The sequence below is a fragment of the Maniola hyperantus genome, chromosome 7 (genome assembly GCF_902806685.2).
Source record: "Maniola hyperantus chromosome 7, iAphHyp1.2, whole genome shotgun sequence".
Classification (NCBI taxonomy): Eukaryota; Metazoa; Arthropoda; class Insecta; order Lepidoptera; family Nymphalidae; genus Maniola; species Maniola hyperantus.
Genome location: NC_048542.1, coordinates 13,634,423 through 13,662,001, shown reverse-complemented (window position 1 = coordinate 13,662,001; position 27,579 = coordinate 13,634,423). Strand labels below are relative to the sequence as shown.

The window sequence follows — 27,579 nt, the reverse complement described above, 5'->3', positions numbered from 1 at the left end:
ATTTTCAAAGACTACTTGACAAACCGTACGCAGCAAGTTAAGGTAAATGAATACCTTAGCGATGACATGCCTCTTTCCTATGGTGTTCCTCAGGGAAGCATTTTGGGCCCTACGCTATTCCTTATCTACATAAACAATCTCTGTCGCCTGTCTATTCCGAACTGCAAAATTATAACTTATGCAGATGATACCGTTTTATTAATTACAGGCAATACGTGGGAAAAAGCATTCGAAAATGCCGAGATTGCCTTAAAAAAAGTATCAGTTTGGTTGGCGTCTAATTTGCTTAGCTTAAATATTAATAAAACTAAATTCCTCACTTTTTCACCCTCAGCTACCTCTCAACCTTCCGCCGATAAATGCGTACTGAAAGCGCATACATGCAATTCTTTTGTTAAGAACTCATTTTGTTCATGCCCTGTTGTAGAATATGCTGCTAATATAAAATATCTTGGACTACTTATAGATAATACTTTGTCTTGGAAATTGCACATATCTAATTTGACATCAAAAATAAGGAAATTGATATATATATTTAAAAATCTTAGGTTGTCAGCAAATAAGTGTACTATCTTTATGGTATATTCTGCAATAGTAAAATCGCTACTCATGTATTGCATATCGGTCTGGGGAGGTAGCAATAAAACATTGCTGTTACAGCTAGAGAGAGCACAAAGAGCTATTTTAAAAGTTATGACAAACAGACCTTTTAGATTCCCAACAATAGATCTATATAGAGATTGCAAGGTTCTTACGGTTCGCCAGCTCTATTTACTACAAATTATAATACGTAAACATAATTCCCTAAATTTCGATACAAACCTAGAAAAGAGAAGAATGGATCTAATATTTAAAACGGGTAGACATAAAAGTAAACTTGCAGGGAGACAATACTCTATCATTAGTAGTAGAATTTATAATGAAATTAATAAAGCCTTAAATATTTATCCCTTAAATAAAAACGAATGCAAAAAAAAAGTTAAAGAATGGTTGCTTACACGAACATATTCGGAGACTGAAAAGCTGTTGGAAATTTTAATATAATATATTATATCAAATATATATTATCAAAATATACATTATTATTTACAAAATGAATATATAATACACACACCCACACCCACCCACACACACACACACACACACACACACACACACACACACACCCACCCACACACACCCACACACACACACACACACACACACACTCACTAATAGTTATAGTTCTAATAATTATAGTAAACATGTTAATTTTATATTGGGGCCGATTCTCTTGTACACAATCTCTAAACTAAACTTAATTAACAGGTCTAAATCTAGTGCTATCCTTTTCCGCAAGCAACATTATGAAAGGGATAGCAATAGATTTAGACGTGCCATTTTAGTTTAGTTTAGAGATTGTGTAGAACGGAATTAGCCACAATATCTACCTTACATGCAGATTCCTTTTCTTTTGTATATAAAATGAGCCATCAATTTTAAGGAGAGTGCTGTCGCCTAAAACACAGGTGTATACCTAGCTTAGGGACAGTCGATTTTTCTGTATACCTACCTACTTAACAAATTGGTTTTGTTATTATGTATTTTATGTATTAGTTCTCGTAAGTAAGTATGTTTAAGTGTACCAATGTTTGATCAATAAAAAATAAATAAATGCATTGTTGCAACAAGAATAGCACAAATTCAGCCAATCCCAACAATTGAGATTGTAATAATGATTGATGCAGGTTTTACGAAATCGCCCTACTGTTCAATGTGGTATAGTGGACGCATTTTAAACTGAGTCGTCGAGTTATCTGTCTGTTTCGCTCGCACTTACCTACGACCTGTAAATGCGAGCGAAACAGACGATAACTCGACGACTCAGTTTAAAATGCGTCGACTATAGCAAAATCGCCATCTTAAAATACCGGAAACTGGAAAGTTTGAACACAAAGCAAGCCTTCTGACTTCCGCGTCCCGTTATGGATGTTTCAAAAGGTACAGATCCTTTCACGATTTATCGTACATATAAACCACAAAGGCGAATTGTGCTGTGCGATATAAGGACATATGACTTATATGGACCGTTTGGTGACAAAGCTTTGTCCACTTATCATACTTATAATAAAACTTACATAATATTATCCTTCAACAGGTAGGTAAGTACCTTGTGAAACAGGGACACATTAGAGATACATTACACTCTCATTATCTACTAAATAAGTAGTAATTGTAGTAACGAGCGGTGATAGCCTAGTGGTTAGGACGTCCGCCTTCTAATCGGAGGTCGGGGGTTCGATCCCGGGCACGCACCTCTAACTTTTCGGAGTTATATGCGTTTTAAGTGATTAAATATCACTTGCTTTAACGGTGAAGGAAAACATCGTGTGGAAACTGAGAGTTCTCGATAATGTTCTCAAAGGTGTGTGAAGTCTACCAATCCGCACATGGCCAAATCTGAGCCACTCTGAGAGGAGACCCGTGCTCTGCAGTGAGCCGGCGATGGGTTGATCATGATGATGATGAAGTAGTAACTAAGTACTTAATTCAAATTCAAGCCAAGTCAAAACTTCCCGTTAAGGTCTGTCAATAATCTAGACAGCAAAAACCTAAGTCGCGTCGTAGAGATCACACTAGCCGGCATTTAGAATTTAGATAACGGCATTGAGAGTGTCCGTCGAGTTTGATATATGAGGCATTTGAGGAATGTTAGCCCCATTGTTAATTACCAACCTATTGACTTACCAGTACATCTGTTTTGTTTGAATGGACTAAAAATTGTATTAGTTATTGTCTCGTATGCATAATGATGTAATCAACTTAAATATAGAATTGTGTACTTACTGAAGCTGTGATAGCCTAGTGTTTAGAACGTCCGCCTTCTAATCGGAGGTCGGGGGTTCGATCCCGGGCACGCATCTCTAAATTTTCGGAGTTATGTGCGTTTCAAGTAATTAAATTTCGCTTGCTTTAACGGTGAAGGAAAACATCGTGAGGAAACCTGCATGCCTAAGAGTTCTCCATAGTGTTCACGAAGGTGTGTGAAGTCTACCAATTTACACATGGCCAGCGTGGTACACTATGGCCAAAACCCTTCTCACTCTGAGAGGAGACCCGTGCTCTGTAGTGAGCCGGGGATGGGATGACGATGATGATAGTACACGATGGGTTGATCATAATGACTTACTGAAATTCTGAAAATCGTAACTTATAACTAAGTAAATCTGTGTGCTTAGCACGAGATTTTACATGTCACAAAATAATTTTGATAGAATTCGAGTTGAAACACAAAAACGTCAAAATAAAATGAAATTAAATCAGACATTCAATTCCACTGATTTTAATTTCGCAACATTTCTACTAGTATGTATGTGGCTCCCGTACGCCACATCGAATTAACACACATTATAACATCGTAGCATACGGGACCCATTAGATGTACGACGCTCGCATAATATCACTACTGCCCCGCTCTAATGCATCAATTTAGCTTCCATGTAGATTCTAGGGAAACACATTGCACGCGGCATTGTAAAGTATTGTACATCGACCTTTAGAAGGAGATAGCAGATTTGTAGAGCATTGTCTGTCGTTGAGACCGTTACAACGGTCAAACGAAACGTTATATACAGTGCGACAAGGCTCTCTTGGCACTTGAATGACATTGACAGGGGGGCGCTGTTGGAAAACAAAAGCTTAGAATATTCAAACAAGAACAAGGGGACACCTGACGGCAAAGTTAGTTCCGATTTTCGCCACGCGCCAAGATAGCCTTGTCGCACTGTAGGCATGATTGATAGAGACAACGCTCTACAAAGCCGAAATGTCATTCTAATCGCCGATGTAAATTACTTACTGCCGCGTACTGTACACCCTGTGAAAGCTACAGTTGCTGGCAGAGACAATGCTCTACGAAACCGCTATCTCTTTCTAAAAATTGATGTAAAATATTTCCTGCCGGGTACTGTACTCTATATCCAGTCAAGAAAGTGCTACTGTTACTGTCGGCCACTAGTATTAGTTAGGAAATTTAAAAATTGCCAGTGATCAAATGAATCAAAGGTAAAAAAGAAAAATTTAAGTGATATGTGAATAAATAAAAATTATTTACCTGAAGATATGATTCCCACATTTTCTTTTGATGGCACTTTCATTGTCACAGTAAAGCTGAAATTAATTTATACATGAATAAATATTACAATACAGGTCCTAAAAGCTTAAAATAATTTGCCCTTGGCTTCGCTGCATATAGGTACATATTTTGGTTCTAGCTTTAGCAATTTTGAACACTTTGTTCTCAACCCATTGCTGGCTCACTACAGAGCATGGGTCTCCTGTCAGTGTGAGAGGGACCAAATGGACAGGGTTCAGAGCAGAATATTATTATTATTGTGTTGACCGATGACTGAAATGAGTGAAAGAAGAAGACATGTCGTGCAGTCCCCACATGGCATGGGATAAGGATACTTACTTTAAAAGTGGATTACTTACTTACATGTAGAATAGCTCGATGAAATATAATTAATTTATATACTTAACTAGCTTACTACACAAATTTCAAACCCATATTTTACCCCCTTAGGGGCTCAATTTTAAAAATCCTTTCTAAGGCGATGTCTACATCATAATAACTATCTGCATACCAAATTTCAGTCTGGTCCACCCAGTAGTTTGAGCTGTGCGTTGATGGATCCGTCAGTCAATCAGCTTTTTGTTTTTACATATAAATAAATCATTTTGTTTGGCACTTTCTATACAAGTCCAGTGAATGTAATGGGCTACTTGACTCATATCTAATTTCGTCCAATAAATCATTATTTATTATAGTATTTTGCTTAAGACAACGAAATATATCAATAACAATTATTTAAAACGCAGGATGGATATATAAATCCAATTTTAAAAAATACAGTTTTTATTTTTATTTGAAACGCAGAAAACGCTGTCAGCCATGATGTGACGTCATTAAATATGTAAACAAAGAAATGTCATCCCTATGTCACGCGGGGACTAACGTAGTATCCATATATATAAAATTTAGAGTCCTGACAAACTTATATATCAACGCACAGCCTAAACATCTAAACAGCTGGTCCTAGATACATGAAATTTGGTGGGTGTGTTCTTTGTAGGTAAAGAGAAGGTATCCACTAGGAAAGAATTTTTTGAAATTCCACCCCTGAGTGGGTTAAATGGAGGTTTGAAATTTATGAAGTCCACGCGGGCGAAGTCACGAGCATAAGCTAGTTTTTATATATTTCTAAAAACTCATAGTAAACGTAAAAAAATATCGTTTTCTCTTTATAAATTGAATAAGTTATTACAACAAAGTGATCTTTGCAAAAATAAATTTGGGTTGAAGTCGTTAGTCATATAGGATCCCTTTAAGCAAGTCTTCGCGTGTTACGTATATTTATTTCACTGGGCACTCTAATCCACAACTTTCCTGTGGTCTTTATCGATGCGTTTTTAACATTCTCAGATGATACAATAACGAAAATTACTATATTTTTCATGTAGGTACACTAGTATAGAAGTCATGTTTATTAAACTTTGGGAGGTTATGCTGTTGTTTACAAATGCATGACGTCAGAGCACAGATAATCTATCGGCCAAACATGGCCGACAGTGTTTTCACCTGTCTAAGAAAAATATATTTTTAAATGAAAGTTTTACGGTTTTTAGGCGCAAAAAAATATAGTGTTAATTTTTTTGATATAATAGCACAAATATTAACCATTTAAGACCAACTTTAAAAAAGTGTCAAGTAGCCTATTTAAGCTGATAAAAAAATTCTGCACTATCTGTGTTTGAAGATAACAACTAGGTATTTAAAACATTTTTAAATTAAGGTTACTCTAAAATTTACAACTAAGTATAGTTCTTCAAAGGTTAAACTGAATTGAAAAGTTTAGTGTTTATATTTTCTTTGTAAAAATATTCAGAACTTACTTGTTTCGGAGATGTGGTGAACCATAAGTCACCGCTTCAACACATCACATTAAAACTCGTTTAAAATATCTTACACAAGATGTGTACGTGATATTTTCACAGTACTACAGTTAGCCGGAAAGTTTTAAACAATGGGATCTAATTTTAATGCGAAAATACACTTTCACATTGGGGCTAACCGATCCACATACGAGTAGCCACCTACACAAAACAATAAACAGTTATTCACCACGAAACATCACAAAAAACTTCACTTAAACTACTTTTCATGTTGTTTTTTCGAATCCTATCACGATAACTCCTAATCCTACACTACAAACACTTTAGATAATCACTTTTAAAGTTAGTTTTAATCGCTTTAATTGTTTTATCAACTTCTCAAAACTTTTACAAATGTCGACGACTTCAATTCATTAAAATTTTGACTGACTGACAGTGTTACCAAACCAAATAAAAATACCTAATTTGGTAGAAAAATTCAAAGAATGTAGTTAGTCGGGAGAATGTTAGGTATTTATTTTTAGTTCGACTACCTACCTAATTAATTTAAACCGAACACGATCATTTTTATATCAATATTGTGGCTAATTCCTTTGTACACAATCTCTAAACTAAACTAAAATATCACGTCTAAATCTATTGCTATCCCTTTCATAATGTTGCTTGCGGAAAAGGAAAGCACTAGATTTAGACCTGTTAATTTAGTTTAGTTTAGAGATTGTGTACTAGAGAATCGGCCCCATTGTTTTGGTTGCAGTAGTTACATGGTGTTACCACAAGAACGAAAGTGGCGCCCTTATTTTATTTACTCTTTTCGGTCGATCTATAGATGCCTAGCCCAAGGAACATAGCCTAGCCAGTGCCGACTCCACCTCCACCATTGCCAGCCTATTTAGATCAGAAGCTCGAGCCTCGATTACCTCGATTACGATACGAATCGCCGCACTCGCCGGTAATTCTCATTTTCATAATTATGTCAAACCGGGGTTCTAAGATTCGTGCCAAAAAGTTTTTGAATCTTTCTGTTTAGAAATTATTTGAAAGCCTCAGAAACTCAGAATAAGGACTGTTAGAAGTAGACCTATTGTGACACTTACTGATAGAGCGAGATAGCTAAATGCATTTAAGCTCTTGTTAGAACGTGACAAAATGATTATGTTTTGTCCTTATCACCGTGGCCACTTTTTTTGTTTGTCAAAATGTATTTGTACGTGAGTATTTGACAAACAACGTGGAGTGTAGGAAGGAGTGACATTTCACAAGTAAGAAAATCTTTGAGAAAATCTGCTTGAGCGAGAGGGACTGAGGGGGCCACGCTAGTTGCAAATCTGGACATATATCTGTGCTCAGAAAGGAAAGCACGTCACGCCAACCAAACTTCGCCTAATCCCTGTATATTATTATACTCTTTGGCCTGATCTCTCTCCGATTGTATCAGATTGCCGTTCCTTTACTCCCATGGATAAAATATCTAAGATATCTCCCGTGTAGGTAGATGGCTAGTTTCCGTTAGCCGCCGTGCCCGAAACTTTGTTAGGAGAAAAAAAAGTTGGTATTTAAACGAAAATATAAAATGCCATGTAGTTAGGTACCTACCTAATACGAATTTAAAATAGGTAAAGTATATAATAAAACTCAAGATATAAGTTGTAAAAAAACTATAATTTCTTAATCAAGATAGTGACTGAAAATTTTCTGTTTTACATTTAGAGCAATTACAATCCTTTGGTTATTAAGGTAACACGCTAAAACTATTAATACTTAATTTCGTAGAGAGTACCTACTTAAGACTAACTTAATATATAGAAGGAGATTTAAGTATCATCATCATCATCGTCAGCCGATAGACGTCTAACTGCCGAACCGGTCTCTTGAAAGGACTTCAACACGCCACGGTCTTGCGCCGCCTGAATCCAATGGTTCCCTGCGACTTGTTGGATGTCTCTCTCAACAAAAATGTGAGGAATCACAAGTTTCCGGGGCTTTATTATCCCTACCCATATAATAAATGCGAAAGTTTGTGTTTGCTGGTTTGTTGGTTTGTCATTCAATAACGTAGCAACGGAGCAACGTATCAACGTGATTTTTTCCATAGGTATGATTTTATCCCGGGAAATTAAAGAGTTCACACGGGATTTTAAAAACCTAAATCCTCGCTAACGAGGTCGCAGGCATCAGCTAGTATATAGGTTAGAGCTTCTATCTTACAATATTAATTTCTATTTTATTCGTTTGTAATTACATTCTCCTTAAACTGAAAACTGTGAACCTATAGCATGGTGCTCAATACAGATTAATAAGTATGTAATGATCATAATTACATCTGTACCTACTGATCGTGCTTATTATGGACGTAGGTACCTACTTAACTACTTATTATGGGATTTCCCCAAGTTGGTCGTAGTAATATATAAGTCTGGTCGTAATATTTCTTAATTATATTTTCAACTGTACAGATCCTCAAATATTTAGTACCTACTCAAGGGATAACATACTATGTTTTCCCTATATTAAGAATCCCTTAACTCCCCGAAATTCCCTATATTAAAATTTTATTTATAAAGTTATACTAATTATTACAAAACTAGCACCAATCATTGACTTCAAATATACAAACATAGGATTCTATTATAGTATATGTAGGTATACTTAATCAATAACACTCAAACTTTTATACATGAATGAAACTCGACTATTTTATACAACATTTTCATCCAGGATGAAGAAATTTTCATATTCGTAATTGTTAAATCGATTGCTCAATTGAGATCAGAGAGCAACATCTTTATACTTGGTCAAATCATCAGACTCGTTGCCAACTGAATTATGACTGTTCCTTATCCCATAGTAAACTCTTTCCCTCGACCCGCTGAAGTTATACGGGTTATGCCTTAAGCTTCCGTATGGATCACTTTGGAAGAACCTCGGGTCGTAATCCGGAGGGTACATCCTTGGGTCGTAAATGTACGGTCGGTAAGGGTATGCCATTTCGCTTTTACAGTCCATCCTGTCTTCAAAGTCGTAACCTTTTGAAGGGTATTCGTCTGTATTGAACGCTCCTACAACGGAATGTCTCCTCTTGTAAGGGTTGTCGAAGAATGGGCCTGTCCTGGGACCGACCCATGTGCCAAAGTTTTGTGGGGGTGGGAAGGATTTGGGGTAGCCTCGGAGGCTGGCAGCATATTGCCTATCAGCGAGGTGTTGCCAATAGGCGGGGGGAGGTTGGGGCAGCATTATTGGTGGGTAGCCCATGTTCATGGACTGTCTTGACGCTAAGTGACGTCGGAGGTCTGGCATTGATCCAGTTTTTCCTGAAGAAAAAAAATGCCAAATATAAAGTGTGCTAGGACGATTGGCTTGAATCATTATCAAACATAGGATAGGTAAATAACTAACGAGAATAAAATAAAAGTTTTGAAGCGTTTTTTACGCACGTTTGGGCCAAAAACTACAATATTTTACTGTTTTGGGCTCCATCGCCAAAGAGTAAAATGAGAAAATTATCACCTTACTTCACAGACACACGAGAACTTTATGGACTGGACTGATTTGGATCGGTACGGTTAACCTGGCCAAAATTATTTCCATCGGAAAAATACGTAGAAGTTCCGCTTCTGTAGAGCGTCATCCGACGCCTGAATTAAAAAAAAACAGTGTTTTTGTATAAGTCAAGTAAATTCGAAATGCTCTTGATGACTAAGAAGAAATATTTTAAGCATGAAGTTACCGTGGAACATATACCTAAATAAAAACGTATTGGTGGTGATATTACCGTTGTCCGCCAAGAAGCCGTCGTTGGTGAAGGCGCTAGGCGTATCCGCCACAAAGTGGCTGGCGTCAAACTCACTGCCACTCACAGCTGCTGGATTGCCGTATTCGCCTTTCCTGGAAGAAACAACAGAATTCATATTTTAAAATCTTTCACACATAGCGAAACCAATAATTAATCTATGCTTTTACATATAAATATTCAAGGTTTTTAGTTCGCATTTCAATTTTCAATCAACCGATTGAGCTGAAACTTTGCACAGTTGTTGTTGGCATTTGCATTAATGTTTCTGCAAAAATTGAAAGAGGCTGTGATTTGTGACTGACACAATATAAGTAGAGGTGTCCGGTATGTGTAATACCCTTAATACCAGACTTCTCTATCTTTTGTCAGACAACTTCAAGAAAATGACAGAGAGAGGGTGAATAGGGAAAGTGGAGGACGGCGAGTGATCGCGCGCTCTTGAAATGACTCATGTCCAACAGTGGACGCATTCAGACTGACGGATTATTTTAATACAGCTTATATAGCAGTTGTACAGTTCAACACACAGTTGTACAGTGTATATAGTATTGTTGGGCAGTTCGAAATAAGCTGATCAACCACCAACAGTCATAATAGCTATCTGCACGCCAAATTTCAGCCCGATCCGTCTAGTGGTTTGAGCTGTGCGTTGATAGATCAGTCAGTCAGTCAGTCACCTTTTCCTTTTATATATTTAGATTAAATTACCTTGCTTCCCGCAACGCATATGCAGATTGAACCAACACTACCCCGCACACTATGGCTGGTAACCGCGCGACGTAGCAAGCAAGCTCAGCGCCGCCATATACTCCTTGTAGACCCTGAAAAACAGAATTAGGTATTGTCAAGGTATTTCTTGTGTTTTTTAAGAATATTATCCAATTAATCGTAAACCTTGTGCTAGGAGTAGGTTACTACGACAATAGTGCAACGGGTGGGATTTGAAAACCAGAAATGATTTCACATTTTCTACGAGTTTAGTAAACCTGCCCCCAAATTGTGTAAGAATAACCATTTCATGGCTATCGCAATCGTCAAGAATTCTGCCCTTTGATTGGCTGTGAAAAAATGTAAACAGCGAATCAACCAATCAAAGGGCAGAATTTCTTGACGACATTACGAATTGGGGGGCCGATGCCTATTTAATTATGAGATACCTACTGTCTAAAATACATAAAACACCTAATAGGTATGTAGATTAGGCAATTTTCCTTCAATTAATTGAAAAATCACAGTCATTAGTCTATTACCAACTTTAATTTATTTATCCTGTCACAATCAATAAAGGTAGGTACTTACCTACGTAGCATTTGAATTAGTTTGTAAGTACCTAAGTACTCCTTAACATCAAATTGAATGTATTTTCTCAGATCCCTATAAATAATAATAATTGGTTTACTATAGTATATTTTGTAGGTAGGTACACCTAATCATAGATTTAGGTAAGTAAAACTGAAAGAACTTCAAACATTCGTATCAAGTAAGATGATAATTATTATGATCTTCCAGGTCAATTTGAATTGTAAAAAAAATAGCCTCAACTGGTGACAGAAGGGCTGGCTCATTTTTTGCGCAGCGGATCAGCCTGGCTGTCCAGCGCGGAAATGCAGCCAGTATTCTTGGCACCATTCCACGCGGTCATGATTTATATAGTAATTAGATAAGGCTAGCTTTAAGTTTTATTGTATTAAAAAAAAAAAAAAAAATGATATTTTAATATTTTTATAGTGCAATCAAAAAATACGACAGTGAAACTCGTAAAAAATTACGATTACGGCCTTCCTGAGGTAAGAAACCTCCGGTTATGTAACATTATAAATTGCCGCTGTACCTAATTGAACGAGCGAAGCGAGGTCTCTGAGTCTACTTATGGCGTTTGTTCGTCCGTCCGTCCGTCCGTCCGTCAGTCCGTTCGTCCATCTATCTATCCCTTCGTCTGTCTGTCTGTTCTTCCGTCCGTCTCTCTATTAGAGCATCGTAACTTCTGAATGAATGTACCTAATTCTTCTCAAATAATACTCGTGTAATTTAATGGCCCCGAGCAGTGCCCCGAGAGAAACAAATTACTCATAACTCATAAGTGTCAAATATAATAGAAAAAGCAGTGAAAGCCTACGGGCAGGTCGGGAGTTCGATCCTGAGCACGCACCTCTAACGTATAGTAACTTACCCAATGACTTATAGACATGTAGAAGACTAGAGCACATTCTGGTATTAGGACTAGGATAACTGCAATCAGCCAGGCCAATAAGTACGTGTTGTTTTTCTGGAAACAGAAAACCAATGATATTAGAAGAAAAATAGGTAGATAGGTTACTTATATCAAATTCGATGTTTATTAATGGCACGCTGCGTCAGCGCCGAAAGACTCAACACACATAAACGCATAGATAGTATTTTAACCTCACACAACAGAGAGTAAAGGACGGTGAACTGATAACCTCAGCTTCAGTTGCGCACGAAAAAGAGACGGTTATATTTTGCACTACCTCGTCCTGCACAGAAGAGTGGAAGAAGGACGGATATATGCCTAATAATGCGAGCGTAAAAGAGACGGGACGAGACGGTAAACTAGAAACTCCAAAGAAAAAAAAACAGTAAAGTCTTTTCGGCTAATGCCGATTTATGCCTACACTGTAGTTGTATAGTAAAATAAAAACCTTATACTGTGGTATTTAATATATTACGAACTAGCTTTTTCCCGCGGTTCCGCTCGTTTTTAGGGTTCCGTGCCCAAGGGGTGCCAACGGGACCCTATTACTAAGCCTCCGCTGTCTGTACGTCCATCTGTCAGCGGGCTGTATCTCGTAAGCCGTAATAGGTAGACAGTTGAAATTTTCACAGAATGTATTTCTATTGCCGCTATAATAAAAATAATAAAAATTAAATTAAATTAAATAAAGGGGGCTCCCATACATGGAAAAGAAGTCGAAATAAAATTACTAAATTTTACGCGGACGAAGCCGCGGGAAGGTAGGTAAAGGAATAAAATGTGAAATGAAAATATTTTTTATTTTTGAAAATATTTACTATTACACAATCTACATACCCATAGCCAAAATTCCCTCATTGTATGAAGAGACCCAGCAGTGGACCGTAAAAAGATGTTAGACCATAGTTAATTTATCCTTCCCTAAAACAGGAAATATGCACACTATTTGAATTGTCAATACTCAGAAGAGACCTATCTGTTTATTTTATATTCTTTGATCGGAAACTTTAAAATACGTACAACGATAACTTGATACGTACTTATGGCATGTGACATAAGGTACAAATTGCAATGAGTTGCATTTTACACGAACGTGCACGAGTTTGTTATTGTTAAATAAGTGAAAAATACGAATTATATAAAAGAAATAGTTTTACTTACGAATGAAATGTGATTCCTTGACTTTTGGAAACCTTGCTTGTGTAGTTTGTGCGGAATCTCATCACACACGACGGCATTTTCGGTTGTTTTGGGAGACGAAAACAAAATACACATTACTATCAACGACGTCATCGATAGCGCGACGCCAGCGGGCGACTGAGCTCAGGTTTGCTAATTAGCTTAGTTTTAACGTGCCACTTGCGGTCCGCGTATAACGTATCTACCTATTTTCTTCTAATATCATTGCAGAAAACGGTTAAATATTATTTCAAAAACGTTATGGACATTGCGTCGATCATCTGAGGTATTCAAAATATTCAAAATAGGTAGGTACTATTGAATGAAGGTACCTACACTTTTCAATAGTCAATTGTTGAATTTTAAGATAATTTGTTGGTGATAATTAATATCTAAAGCTACGCGGGTTCCAAACGCGTCCTAATTGGAGAAGAACCCACAAACTCAGGAAACGAATATAGAGTGAAATAAATCCTCACTCATGCGAAGCCGGATCGGATCGCTAGTATTGAGTTAAGAATAGAGGGAAGAAATTCTGTGGAATTTGGGATATACATAACTTTACGATGATTTCATTTTAACGACATTATCAAAGGTACAATAGAAGGGAAACGTGTGAAAATGGGTTTACGGAGGAAATTAAGAAATCATGATTAAGGTCACGTCATAATGGCGACGACGTGAGAGAAAACACCATGAACGGAGTGTGAAGTAACTGCAAAAATACAATACCAAAATTCCACAGTGTAATGACTATAGGTTCACTAGGAAGCGAATTCCTGACGTTTCGACCAAGGCCTTTCACACGCTGCATTTGTAACACCATTAAAATTTCTAATGCTATAGTATAAGTACGCGACAGTTGTTGAGATGGCAATCGGAATGGGGACGACCCGCACACCCGGACAGGCAACAGCCCCTGCGCTAACCAGGTGCGGAATAGCGCAGATAACGACTGGGAAACCACCCATACTATCTCGTAGATTAGGGCTGTGGGTGAGGAATGCGAGAAAACTCACCGAAATAAGGCCATGCACCAGGGTGACGGTTGCGGAGATGACAACGCAGTAGCAAATCGTCAACAGCAGCGACGGAACTGGCAACCCGCTCCGTGACTCCACCACCCATACTATCTCGTAGATTAGGGCTGTGGGTGAGGAATGCGAGAAAACTCACCGAAATAAGGCCATGCACCAGGGTGACGGTTGCGGAGATGACAACGCAGTAGCAAATCGTCAACAGCACCGACGGAACTGGCAACCCGCTCCGTGACTCCACCACCCATACTATCTCGTAGATTAGGGCTGTGGGTGAGGAATGCGAGAAAACTCACCGAAATAAGGCCATGCACCAGGGTGACGGTTGCGGAGATGACAATGCAGTAGCAGATCATCAGCAGCACCGACGGAACTGGCAACCCGCTCTGTGACTCCACCACCCATACTATCTCGTAGATTAGGGCTATCGCGTACGCTACCTGTAATTATGACATAAAATATCATAAGTTTATCAGATGATGCTCGGTATTGACGAGAGCTCATAGAAGCGTAAAAGCACTGTTTACCTTACCTTATTAGGGTTCCGTACCTCAAAAGGAAAAACGGAACCCTTATAGGATCACTTTGTTCTCTGTCTGTCTGTCTGTCTGTCTGTCAAGAAACCTACAGGGTACTTCCCGTTGACCTAGAATCATGAAATTCGGCAGGTAGATAGATCTTATAGCTGATTTTTGGGGAATAATCTGAGAACCTTGTTCTCAGATTTTTCCCCAAATATCATGAATTGAATTTAGGGTTAGATCACACAAAAAAAAATTAAATTGTGGTCATGAACTAATAATTAGTATTTTCAACTTTCGAAGTGAGTGACTATATCAAGTGGGGTATCATATGAAAGGTCTTCACTTGTACATTCTAAAACAGATTTTTATTTATTTTTATGCATCTTAGTTTTTGAATTATCGTGCAAAATGTTGAAAAAATACGATTGTAGTACGGAACCCTCATTGCGCGGGCCTGACTCGCACTTGGCCGGTTTTTTTAATTAAGAAATGCTAGTAAATAGGGTTTTCCCTAAAAACTACTGCTTACTCTAGATTGTAATTGCCCGAACTTCATCCGTGTGGATTTGAAAATCCCAAGCGAACACTTCTATTTTCCGGGATAAAAAATAGCCTATCTATATCCGTGTACGAGATGAAAGCTAAGTATATCTGTACCAAATAGTTAATACTTAGATGTTGCTATCCACATAGCAATGCACGGGGCTGCAATGGCTTGTATAGTACGGTATAATAACATTGTAAATTGAAAAATTAAAAAGAGCAACCGCCGAGTTTCTTGCTGGTTCTTCTCGGTAGGAACGGCATTCCGAACCAGTGGTAAATTAAACCTGACTATTCATAAGCACTTTTAAAAAGTTTACATGAATAAAAAAACATTCTATTCTATTCTATTCTATTCTACGTTAATTATTTTGTTGATGAACTCTATGATTATCCGGGACAAAAAATAACTTATCTCCATCCCCCGGAAGCCCAGGTATCTGGTACCAAACATACGAAACTTCGTCAAAATCGATGACAAGATGGGCCTTGAAAAGCTAGCAGACACAGACAGACATGTTTCGCATTTATAATATAAAGTATGGATTACATAAGTGGATTCTCTGTTATGTACTACACCGTTCTATATAATATATTCCAAAGTGCTAGATACACATGTTATACGTTAGCTAATAAATTTTTATTTCGAGTAGTTTTTAGATTATCGTTAGGTATCGAAATCGAAAACGTCTACGAGGCAATCTTACAAAGTGCGAAATGATGCAACGTTGACTAAAGATGTATATTTACCTACTCTTCAAGACCGCATCTCGTCAAACATCATCATCATCATCATCATCATCATGATCAACGCATAGCTGGCTCCTTCTGTTATCTATGGCTGGCTCACTACAGAATACGGGTCTCCTCTCAGTGTGAGAAGGGTTTGGCCATAGTCCACCACACCGGCCAAGTGCGGATTAACAGACTTCACACCTTAGATTCTGGCTCTTCCAACATCAATGCTTCACACACCTTTGAGAACTTGGGTGTTGTTTTTCTTCACCGTTAAAGCAAGTGATATTAATAATGGCATAATGCACACACCTATAATACGCGACAGATCAAGATGGCAATCGGAGAGGGAACGCCCCCGCCTCATACCACGATTGCCATCTCAACCTGACGCGGTATATAACTCCGAAAAGTTAGAGATGCGTGCGCGGGATCGAACCTACGACCTCTGATTAGGAGGCGGGCGTCCTAACCACTAGGCTATCACAGCTTATAAACATAATGCTCGTTAAACATAATATATTATATTCATATTATAGTAATACCTAATATTACAATCCAGTTAACAATCGCAATACAAAATCTGTTATCTCAGTTATTATGCATTCCGATTCGCCGCCTGCCGTTTCGACATCTCGTGAGATAACTTGGCTCTTGGCCTTACTTGGGCCCCCTTCTATTTTATAATATGAAACAATGTTTGGGTAGGTACACCGTACATTAGCCTAGATTCTCCAAGAATTTTGTCGGCATTGCGATTCAAATGCGTTTCAGTGTAAAATTTATATTTTAGATATTTTGAATTAAGTAGGTACTTTTAGTATCCTTCCTTAGTAAAATCGACATCTTCTAGTGTCTAGACTCCAGACACTTTTTATAAGTTACATGGGCTGAAAGATTTGTACGTAAAAATTATTGAGTCGGTGTAACTAGAAACATATATCTACTTACACTTAAGTAACAAACCACAGTCATTAATATTTACTTCTAGAACTTTTCTAGTCTACAAAATTTTTTGTTTGATTCGATAATGGATTCAAATGAGAGCAAAAACTACGTTTGTATGGAAAGTGTTGGTTGGGGACTTAGAGATGCTTGAGGAGCCCGCTAGAGTTACCTACTTCTCTAAAATTTCATCGTTGCTCTGTTGAGGGTGCCAATATTTTAAGATCCGCGGACGCGGATGCCTATGTGAACTAATAATCCGCACGCGCTAGGCACGCGCCACTATGGCCCCGCCTACTTTCTTTGCAGGTCGTTACTTGTAAATATGACTCCGCATCCGAAAAAGCTGCCACATTAATTGATGAGGATGCGGATGTTTGAATTAGGTAATACGAATATCCGTAACACCCCTGCTCTGTATTATCGTAGTGTAGGCAACACAGAAAACCTGCCATCTGTCACCCGTGAGTGGAGGTGTGACAGTGGTAGCGGCGTCGGACGGACGCAGCGAGAGAAAAAAGATGGACGATATAAAAGTAATTAAGCGAGATATAAGTACTAGGTGATTAATTAAGCTAGATATAAACTAAGTGGATGTTACAAGTGTACCTGAATATAAGACTGTGGACATCGGAACTGCGTTTGATTCATATTAGGGTCATCCCAAGACTAATAAACCCGGATTGGAGGTTAAGTTGTTTATATCAGAAGATTGGATGTGATTCATGCCCAAAAATGCGGGTCTATCCTGGAAGATGTTAAAAGTGCCTGTACAAGACGCATAGCAACATATTTATTAGGTACTTATATCGGAAATTATATGAAGAAACCTACCTGAACGAATAACAAAGTGAATATGAAATATATACAAACTGCAATGGTGCTACACTATTACTTTGGGAGTACTTGAGTAGACCTGTATCGAGTTGGAGGGCTTGTCTCCAACGCAACTACTCAAGAGATTGGTTTGAGGAAAGCACCTTGCACTGTCTGGAACAAGCAGAAGTACGTAGGTCGATGGGTCCAATGCATCCATAGGTTGTATTGAAACGGTGAATCTGTGTACTTACCTTCTTACAGTGGATGTTCATTAAAGCATGGGTGAATATTAAGAGTGCCTAATGTTAGATTACTGCATCAAAATACCTAAGTAGGTATTTGATAAGTTACAATATTACCAATTGATACTTTTAGAACAGAGTAAGTGAAGGCTATAATTATTAATAGTAAGTAGATATCAGCATTATGACTTATTTGAGAGTTCAAAGTAAGGGATTATAGTTTTGTTCTGACCGCTTTAATGGATTATTATGTAGGGACATACCTAGCCCAAGATTTGATCTATGAAGTTATAAGTAGTTTAATTTCAAGACTGGATGCAACGCACCGTAGTACTAACACCTTGTATTTTAAAATCGAAATAAGGTAATAAGTGATATGAAATACTTTAAACCAAATAGGCACCTACCTATATTAAAGTAGAATCAAGAAAACAATTAGATTATTATGTAGGTAAGTACTTGATACATGAGCTAGTGTAGAAATATAAAAAATATTTTATTTAAAGAGTTTATTTGCTAGAATGTGGTACAATTTGGTCTTAAATCTGTTTTGATCTAACACATTCAACCAATAACTGAGTGTGCAAATTATTACCTATAGTACATTATCATAGCATAATAAAATGTGAAAATTTAGAATGAATATCTACTTAACTTTATCTATCTAGGAAGTAATGTTAACAGTATAATTTTATTCAAGTCTTAATTTAAATCATTCAACAATCATTTTAAAAAAAGAAATATGTACATGTGCTTTAGTTAAAAATAGAAATAATAATCTTACAATAACAACGGTCATATCTACATCAATGGGTCAATCAATGGTTTTAGTGCAAAATTTGGGTTATATACAGGGGTCTGATATAATCAAGTAGGTATGTACTTGATACTGGTGTCACTTAAATGAAATATTTCCGAGATTATTCAACTGTTACCATTTTTTTCATGTTTTGACAACTTTTCTGATGATGTCCACGACCCTGTGACCCCGACTTGACGATGAGGTCGACGAATGTGAGATGAACAAGTGGTTTTGGCCTGCATCTGTGGTGGAGAAGTGCACATAACCTTCAAGTTGTGATTGGAAGCAGTCATGTACCTGCATGGATCGGATAAGAACACAGTAACTCTTGGTGTGAGGCCTGTTGTAATGATACAAAAGAAAAAAAAGCCATCCCGGCCTGCCTCATTATGATGGAGGCTGTAACCTCAAGGTATTGTTATGTAATACAGTAATAAGAAGGTAAGAAACATCTGAATACTACTATGGTTAATTGAGGCAAATCTAGTTTACCTAGTAACTAAAATAAAGTCTTAAAACTTTGAATTGAATAGTCTCAATATGAGTAGTTATTCTTCTTTAATTAAATAATTACATACTTAACTATACACATAGTAATATTTTAGTACAATTTAAGGATAGAATGCCTGAAATATGTGTCAGGTGCATGTGTTTTCATTACCTACCATTTAATGTAAGATTTTTGGATTTGGGTCTATGGTAGGCATGGTATGGTTGTGAGAATGATAGACAGTGATAGGGAGACTAATAGAGTCGATTGCCAGATGCACCCATTGAATACCTATCTACCGACTGAATAGTCTGTATTATGTACTGACAGACATAGATCAACCCGCAGGCCCTGCATAATCAAATATGATTTGAGTTCTCTACTAAGCTACTACTGGACATAAAGAAAAGATTTTGGAAAATTAGACCTGGGGTGGATCAGCTAATAAATAATTAATTGGTCCACTAGATAAAGTAGGTAACATTGAACCTATTTTGAATCTGTAGGTTTACTTATTCGACCAAATTAGAGTTATTAGATTACTTTGAATACCTAGTAAGTATAGGGTATGAAATATCAGGTTTGAATTAATCTAACTATGTACATACCAGAAACAGAAAGACATACAACACTCATGCTCACGAAAGTAGCCATGTGGATGTTGGAATTTTATTTGATTCTTATACCAATAAAATTTATATTAAGTGCTAGTATGTACTTTTGTTCCGTTTGCTCACCCTTGTGGAAATTATAAATTACATTTGCTGCAACCACCATTTAAGGAGAGGTGAGGTTATGAAAGGAAAATGAATTGAATCATTATTATATTAACCTAAAGTGAATTTAACTGATCAGATCAGATGAAAATAAATAAATGGACTTGAATTAAAATATTTATTTATCAGCATAACAGTGGTTCTTTCAAATGTTCTTAGAGTTTTATAATTAAAAAAGGTAAAATTATGTGAGCTATCACATTCATATAAAGTCACTAGTAGCTGACATCCTCTTATACTAATAGATGACATGCATTCGTGATTTTTAGAATTTGGAAAATAAAAATAATAATAAAATAAAAACACGTTTCCACTTCTCATGCTCGTAAGGTTCTATTTTACGCAGGCTATAAGAGGACTAAAGTGCGTTTCATGCTGTTATACACAAGGTATTTAGAGGTAAACAACAGTCTCTCTGAATGACATATGGATGAGAAAGAATTTATGTAATTTCTATGGTGCCAGTGAACTTTTGCACTTGTATTGAGGTTGCGACCTATACCTACCTACAAACTCATTACAGCACCCTCATTTAATCCCTACTCTTTTCGGTCAATCTATAGATATGTACTTATAGTAATATTATATTGTTACATTTCCTCGCAATCGAAGTGAAAATCAGTGTTTATAACTCGGCTCAAGTGGCTTGTTTGGTGCCCTTGTTGTACAATCTGCTTTCATAAATCAAAGCCTTTAGGTACTTACTACCTCGGAAAAACACACACTGAACAACAGGTTAACTACCAAGTACATCATATTTACTGTTGTTATTATTGGATTGGCTTACCAACTTAATAGATGATACTATCTGCTGTAATAATAGAAATTAGAAAGAAATACTAAGTTACGAAGTTCAATTTTTATGTACGAGTAAAGGAAACTTTAAAAGATGTGTCTCTAATAACAAAAGAGAGTTACGAAGGTGTTATTAAATGAAGCGGCAATGACTGTGGCAATGTTATGTATAACAGGGTCTGGATTGTTGTATTTCTTTATATAGCCTACTAACACATAATTTTATCATATCGTTGTTTCTCGGGTATAAATAATGCACGAATAATTCGATCTCTGACTTAGGTTTAGATCTGAAATAAGAAATGAAATTGTCAGTATACAGAGAAGTGTAAATCTTAACCTTGCAAGCCCCATCGGATAAATAGTGGAGAAACGGATTCCCTACCTTTACTGCCCAAATTTTGACTAGCTATTTGACTTTGGAAAAAGGAGCTTATGAGATGCATATTTTTACTAAATAAATAAATTATTAATATAATTATTATAAACAAAAGACGGATTTGTCTCTTGTGTGTGTGCCCTTAAATTATATTAAAATTTCAAACGAGTTGCACAATTATTATCACCTGCAGACATTACACGTAGGGCGATTGTCTAAAACCTGCATCAATCATTATTGTTCTGATTGGCTGAATTTGTGCGATTCTTGTTGCAACAATGCATTGTGGCCAATAGTGAGCGAGCATTAACCAATCAGAGATGATTGCGATCGTGACATTGTAGCTGTCAAACAACCGCGGTAGAGCCCACGGTGAACTAAAGATGTTTACTACTGTAGATACTCCACAAATAGTTGAGAATATCGATTTGAGTGTTGAGTTCAATAGTCTCGATAACTAGTCTTTCAAATCATTAATCAAATTACTGAAAGCCATAAAGCAAATTAAGAAGAAGATTAATCAAATGAGATATTAAGGGAGCAAACACTTAGCGGGTTTGCCATAAACGTTGACACTATAATATTCATTCTATTGACTGTACACAAATAATCGCTTCTGGTGGCTGTCTTGGGGAAGCTAATAAAAAAAAATGGTGTTTAATATTGTTATGATATAACGTGTCATTGTTATGAATGTGATTATTATTTTTAGACTCTAAACGAACTGACAACCAGTGAATAAGAGAAAAGGATACCGACTTATGTATGGACTTAGTCCTGGTGCGATAAGCGGTGATCCCTGAGAATATTAGAAACGAATACCGACTTATGTATGGACTTACTCCTGGTGCGATAAGCGGTGATTCCTGAGAATATCTGAAAAGAATACCGACTTATGTATGGACTTATTCCTAGTGTGATAAGCGGTGATTCTTGAGAGTATTTTATGATAACCTAACGAGCAAATAAGAGAGAAGAATACCGACTTATGTATGGACTTATTCCTGGTGTGATAAGCGGTGATTCTTGAGAGTATTTTATGATAACCTAACAAGCAAATAAGGGAAACGAATACCGACTTATGTATGGACTTATTCCTGGTGCGATAAGCGGTGATTCCTGAGAATAGTTGAAAAGAATACCGACTTATGTATGGATTTATTCCTGGTGTGATAAGCGGTGATTCTTGAGAGTATTTTATGATAACCTAACGAGCAAATAAGAGAGAAGAATACCGACTTATGTATGGACTTATTCCTGGTGTGATAAGCGGCGATTCTTGAGAGTATTTTATGATAACCTAACAAGCAAATAAGGGAAACGAATACCGACTTATGTATGGACTTATTCCTGGTGCGATAAGCGGTGATTCCTGAGAATAGTTGAAAAGAATACCGACTTATGTATGGATTTATTCCTGGTGTGATAAGCGGTGATTCCTGAGAATATTTTATGATGAACCAACCGGCAAATGAGAGAAAAGAATACCGACTTATGTATGGACTTATTCCTGGTGAGATAAGCGGTGATTCTTGAGAATAGTTTATGATAAGCCAACAAGCAAATAGGGGAAACGAATACCGACTTATGTATGGACTTATTCCTCGTGTGATAAGCGGTGATTCCTGAGAATATTTTATGATGAACCAAGTGGCAAATGGGAGAAAAGAATACCGACTTATGTATGGACTTATTCCTGGTGTGATAAGCGGTAATTACTGAGAATAGTTTATGTAATATAACTTGTCCCAATTGTGTCAAAGCAATCGTGCCAAAGGAGGGCAGCATTGACTATAATATAGACCTAAGAATAAGGAATCAAGAATGACAAATGGAAGGTGGCAATACTGACGTAAACAATGGATCGTATTCCGGTGACAAAAGCTGGTCCTAGTAAGAACCAACAAACGAATTGGAAAACGGCTGACGAAGCGTCTGAAAAATGACGAACAATAATAGTCTGGTAAAACCTGATTCGATAATCCCGATGCGAGTGGACGGTGATCTTCAGTATGAACTTCAGCAACTGATCGGGTCGCGATGGTGACAAGAGGGAGTCTAGTTAATTTGATGGAAAACAAGCAGACTAATTCGGGGTCGGCAAGTGGAAAGGGTGTATCCTTTTTATTAATAATAATAGATTTATCTACAGAATAGAGGTACAGAAGTAGATATCATGGTTGGAAATCACTTTACCTGTTCTAGCAGATACTCACTAATGTTCAAGGGTTACTTAAATTCAAATTAAAGTTCTTATAATTGACGTATTCCGTAATGATATATTAATTATGTCTTGCTGAATTCGGTACGTAGTAGCTAGAAGTTGTATAGACCCTTTAAAGTAGATCTAAAATGACATGCTGATTGTAAATGCTAAATATCGGTTCATGTTAATGTACATCTTCGCAGTCACTCATTGTATTACGTTGATGTTTGGTGGAAACAGCACAGTAAAGAGCAAATTCTTAAATACTATTTCAAGTAACATCTATTCCAATAGACTATATAAGCAGTTCGCGCACGAAGGCTTGCTTACTTCACTCGCTAGGTATTAATGTATGGATCGCTGATATGTTATTAAAGCGTATAAGTACACCAATGTATCACGAAATAATTTCCTACATCTTTGTCATTCATTTGTTACACACTGACACGAGACAAGCAACGGTGACCGATGCGGCAATTCACGGCTCAGCATGACGCTGGGTTGGTGCAGCGTTTGGTGCTGTTTGTCCTCAATCACCGTGTTCAAGTTAACCATATTATCATAAGAGGACGAGGGTCTCTGGCATCGTTCGTCCTTACGCGCTCAAGAATGTACAAGAATGGAAGTTTCCAGAAATCAGATTTTATTGTATGTTACATCAATTAAGTCTATAGTGCCATGAAGGACTCGTTGCTTGCGAGACAATAAAATGGGGCAACAAAACGCCGTCTGTTGCGCTCTCTATCGCACTTACGGGGCTTATGGTAGACACAGTTATGCATGCATCTGCCCCTAGTGCAAGGATGATATGGGGCATCACAGGTAACGAGTTTATAATAATACAATAATACCTTGGCTAACATCATTGTGACTTATTTTGTTATATTAATAATAGTATTTGTTGTGCTACAATCGAGATACAGTCAGAGGCAGTCGTCTCAGTTATTTGAAAATATAGGATTACATTTTACACATTGTAGATCTCATAGTGATCTGTACTGTGTGTATCATTATCAATTAGTGGATTCATGTTTCTTTAAATTTCTGGAATAATATGATTATTGGGGTCTCCTTAGAATACATTGTGGTTTGTTTCGATCTTAGTACTTATTAATAATAACAACTACATTTAACCATATTATTTATCTTGACTTCGTAGACATAGGTTCAATATTCAATAACTCAATTTGATAGGTAATTATCTTTTATTGTTATTCAAGTAGAGTACAAAATATGGTCACATAATATCTGTGCCGACATCTCTGCCTTTCTGGTCTGCAAAATTATTTTACAATCATTATTCATATACTTACCGATATTGCTTAGTATAATACTACATATATGCAATTAAAGATTGGCATATTGTTTTCTTATTATTTGTTTTACGTTACATACTTATATTGTAATATATATATATATTTTTTTTATTTTATTTTTTTTCAACGGTGTCAATCAGTAGGTACCACTTGAGAATAATTAAATGTCAATTCACGATAATCAAATTGGTAATGCATGAAACACTACAAAGACATTATAATCAAGGTCAACTCATATCAAATATTCATCAATTGTATGAGAACATTGGATTATAAGATATTCTTTTAATTTATTTTTAAGTTTAAAGAAATTATGAAGTCTACAGAAGTAGTTAGGTTCATTAGTATATTGTAAAACTTTGTGATTAATTTTGTATAAAGTGTTAGTAATGGTCAATGGGATCCAACAACTCTTACCATATCTCTTAAAATGTATATACTAGTGAAAATATTGTAATTTGTGTTGCATTAGAGCATTATGTAGGATTAGAATTCATGTCATTACAGTGGTAAGAAGGAAAGGGCAAACAAACTTACTTTAATTGAAAACTGATAGTGACATTGTTTAAAATCATAGAGTACTTAGCACTCAGAATTCAAGTTGGTGATAATTCACTATCCTTCTTTTCTTTCCTCGTTGTTGTTTTGTTTAAGGTTGATTATATTTTATTCGCTTTAAATGCAAATTACCAAAGATGTTTTATAATTCTCATAATTAGTATTGCCACATTTGCCATGCAAATATTTATTCACGTATTACTAAATACAAATACAAACTTGAAGAATATGTAGTTCATAATAATATTTAAAAATAAAATTATTGATTTCACTATAATTTCCTTGTATTAAGTATTAACATAAATTGTGTTGATTTCAATATTTGATTATACTATTGTGAATTGGTTGTATACGTATATCACTAACAATAACTAGATCATACAATTTTCTTAATATCAAGCTTAAATCAGAATGACTTATAGTATTTACTATTTACTTATCTCAGTGTGATTTGTTGTGTATTTATAAGAATTAGACTTAAAGATGTTGATTGCAATGTACATAATGATTATTGATACCAGTATTTTGTAGGTCTCATTGGCACTTGTTTTGTGCACTTGTTAAATCTAACAATGTTAGCTTTGATCTGTTAGAGGAATTATTATACTAATCATATTAATTATAATATAGGACTGTTAAGGTATTCTATGTTGCTCCTATTGAGTTATGGGTATGAGGGCATTACCCTCGGTTGGAAGGCCGAGTGGTCAGATATGAGGACATATCTGGAGCAGGATGGACGACTGTAGGCAACACAGAAAACCTGCCATCTGTCACCCGTGAGTGGAGGTGTGACAGTGGTAGCGGCGTCGGACGGACGCAGCGAGAGAAAAAAGATGGACGATATAAAAGTAATTAAGCGAGATATAAGTACTAGGTGATTAATTAAGCTAGATATAAACTAAGTGGATGTTACAAGTGTACCTGAATATAAGACTGTGGACATCGGAACTGCGTTTGATTCATATTAGGGTCATCCCAAGACTAATAAACCCGGATTGGAGGTTAAGTTGTTTATAGTAGTCATCATTACATTGTCAAGTGCAAGCTTTCTTAAAAAAGCATCTTTAAAAAAACCTACAGTAAAAGAAAAGAAAGTATCGATTTGATTACATACCAAAGCATACGCAGCCACGAACCCCGAGGCAGCCGTGACACTACAGCAGAATATCTTGTTGACCGCTGGCTTCATCCGCAGTTTTGGCGCCGAATCCGAAGAATCGCTCAAGTCATTGTTGACTGACATCGTGGCTGTATTGTCGACCTTCATAAATAACTAGCCAGCGTTCAAACTACTTTGCTTAGCTAATCTGGATTTGCCAATACTGTTTATTTTGGTCAATCCAACATGACTCCGCTAATTTTCGCATGGTCTTCTCAGACTTTTTGGTCTCATTTCACCACAGTTGTGAGTTTCTTGTATTGGAAAACACCATCCAAAACTCTTTCATTTGGACAAAAAAATTTGGAACCTAATGATGGGCGCCTATTGGAACTGTGCCTTTTCAAGTTTTATCGAAGAGTCAGTTGCCACCGTCGTTTTCTTCTGCTTCATTGTTCTGTAACAAAGAAATTTTAGCGTTATACAGCTTTACTGCAGAAGATCAAAAAAACCGGCCAAGTACGAGTCAGGCTCGCGCAACGAGGGTTCCGTACTACAGTCGTATTTTTTCAAAAATAATTCAAAAACTATGATGAATAAAAAAAAAATCTGTTTTAGAATGCACAGGTGAATACCTTTCCCCTTAATTAACATAAGTATCTTGTTTATTTATTCAGAGAAACAGTTTCCTTCCTTCTTTATAAGTACTTTTAGCCATTCCTAACTCCCTTCCGCATTTCGTAGTACTTAACTACTTATTGACTTCATGGGAGTCTGACGCTGAATATTAACTGTGAGAACTACCTTTTCAATGCATGGGAAAGTCTGAGCTAACACTTAATAACAATCAATGTAAATTAGTTTTGTGAAGAAAACCACGAGTAAAATGCCTTGGGCACAAAAAAAAGCAAGTTTCCTACATTTCCTATGGCGCAAATTGTAGATAACTACTTAGGTATTTTTAATTTAACATTTAAATCACCATCATGAATCATGATCACCACCAGCCCACTAAGTTGAGCACGGGTCTCCACTCATCATGAGAATTGAGAAGAGTTTGTGCGGATTGGCATGACTTTTGAGAACATTATGAAGATCTCTCAGGCATGTAGGTTTCTTCACGATGTTTTCTTCACCATCGAATCAAGTGTTGTATTTTGATTAGGTAGCTACTTACTTACTTAATACGTAC

The 27,579-nt window shown here is 36.6% G+C and overlaps 2 protein-coding genes and 1 long non-coding RNA gene across 3 annotated transcripts in view; all 3 read right to left on the bottom strand.

The window, feature by feature from the left end:
- cyst (rho guanine nucleotide exchange factor 18 cysts) overlaps nt 1-6,340 on the bottom strand; it is a 54,376-nt gene extending 48,036 nt beyond the window's left edge. The window contains exons 1-2 of the mRNA XM_069500025.1: nt 5,935-6,340; nt 4,094-4,149 (exon numbers count right to left, since the gene is read on the bottom strand). Of these exons, the coding sequence (XP_069356126.1) occupies nt 4,094-4,136 (43 nt within the window). The 5' untranslated portion in view covers nt 4,137-4,149; nt 5,935-6,340. The remainder of the gene's footprint in view (nt 1-4,093; nt 4,150-5,934) is intronic.
- A 1,237-nt stretch (nt 6,341-7,577) lies between these two features.
- Rcd6 (Reduction in Cnn dots 6) overlaps nt 7,578-27,579 on the bottom strand; it is a 32,363-nt gene continuing 12,361 nt past the window's right edge. Inside the window, exons 2-7 of the mRNA XM_034970742.2 lie at nt 26,403-26,844; nt 14,452-14,595; nt 11,898-11,993; nt 10,436-10,548; nt 9,707-9,819; nt 7,578-9,245 (exon numbers count right to left, since the gene is read on the bottom strand). Coding sequence (XP_034826633.1) covers nt 8,704-9,245; nt 9,707-9,819; nt 10,436-10,548; nt 11,898-11,993; nt 14,452-14,595; nt 26,403-26,555 — 1,161 coding nt within the window. The 5' untranslated portion in view covers nt 26,556-26,844 and the 3' untranslated portion in view covers nt 7,578-8,703. The remainder of the gene's footprint in view (nt 9,246-9,706; nt 9,820-10,435; nt 10,549-11,897; nt 11,994-14,451; nt 14,596-26,402; nt 26,845-27,579) is intronic.
- On the bottom strand, nt 12,721-13,340 carry LOC138402549 (uncharacterized). Its single transcript, XR_011236918.1, has 2 exons — nt 13,101-13,340; nt 12,721-12,860 (listed from the first exon to the last, which is right to left on the bottom strand). It is a non-coding gene; the product is annotated as an uncharacterized lncRNA (long non-coding RNA).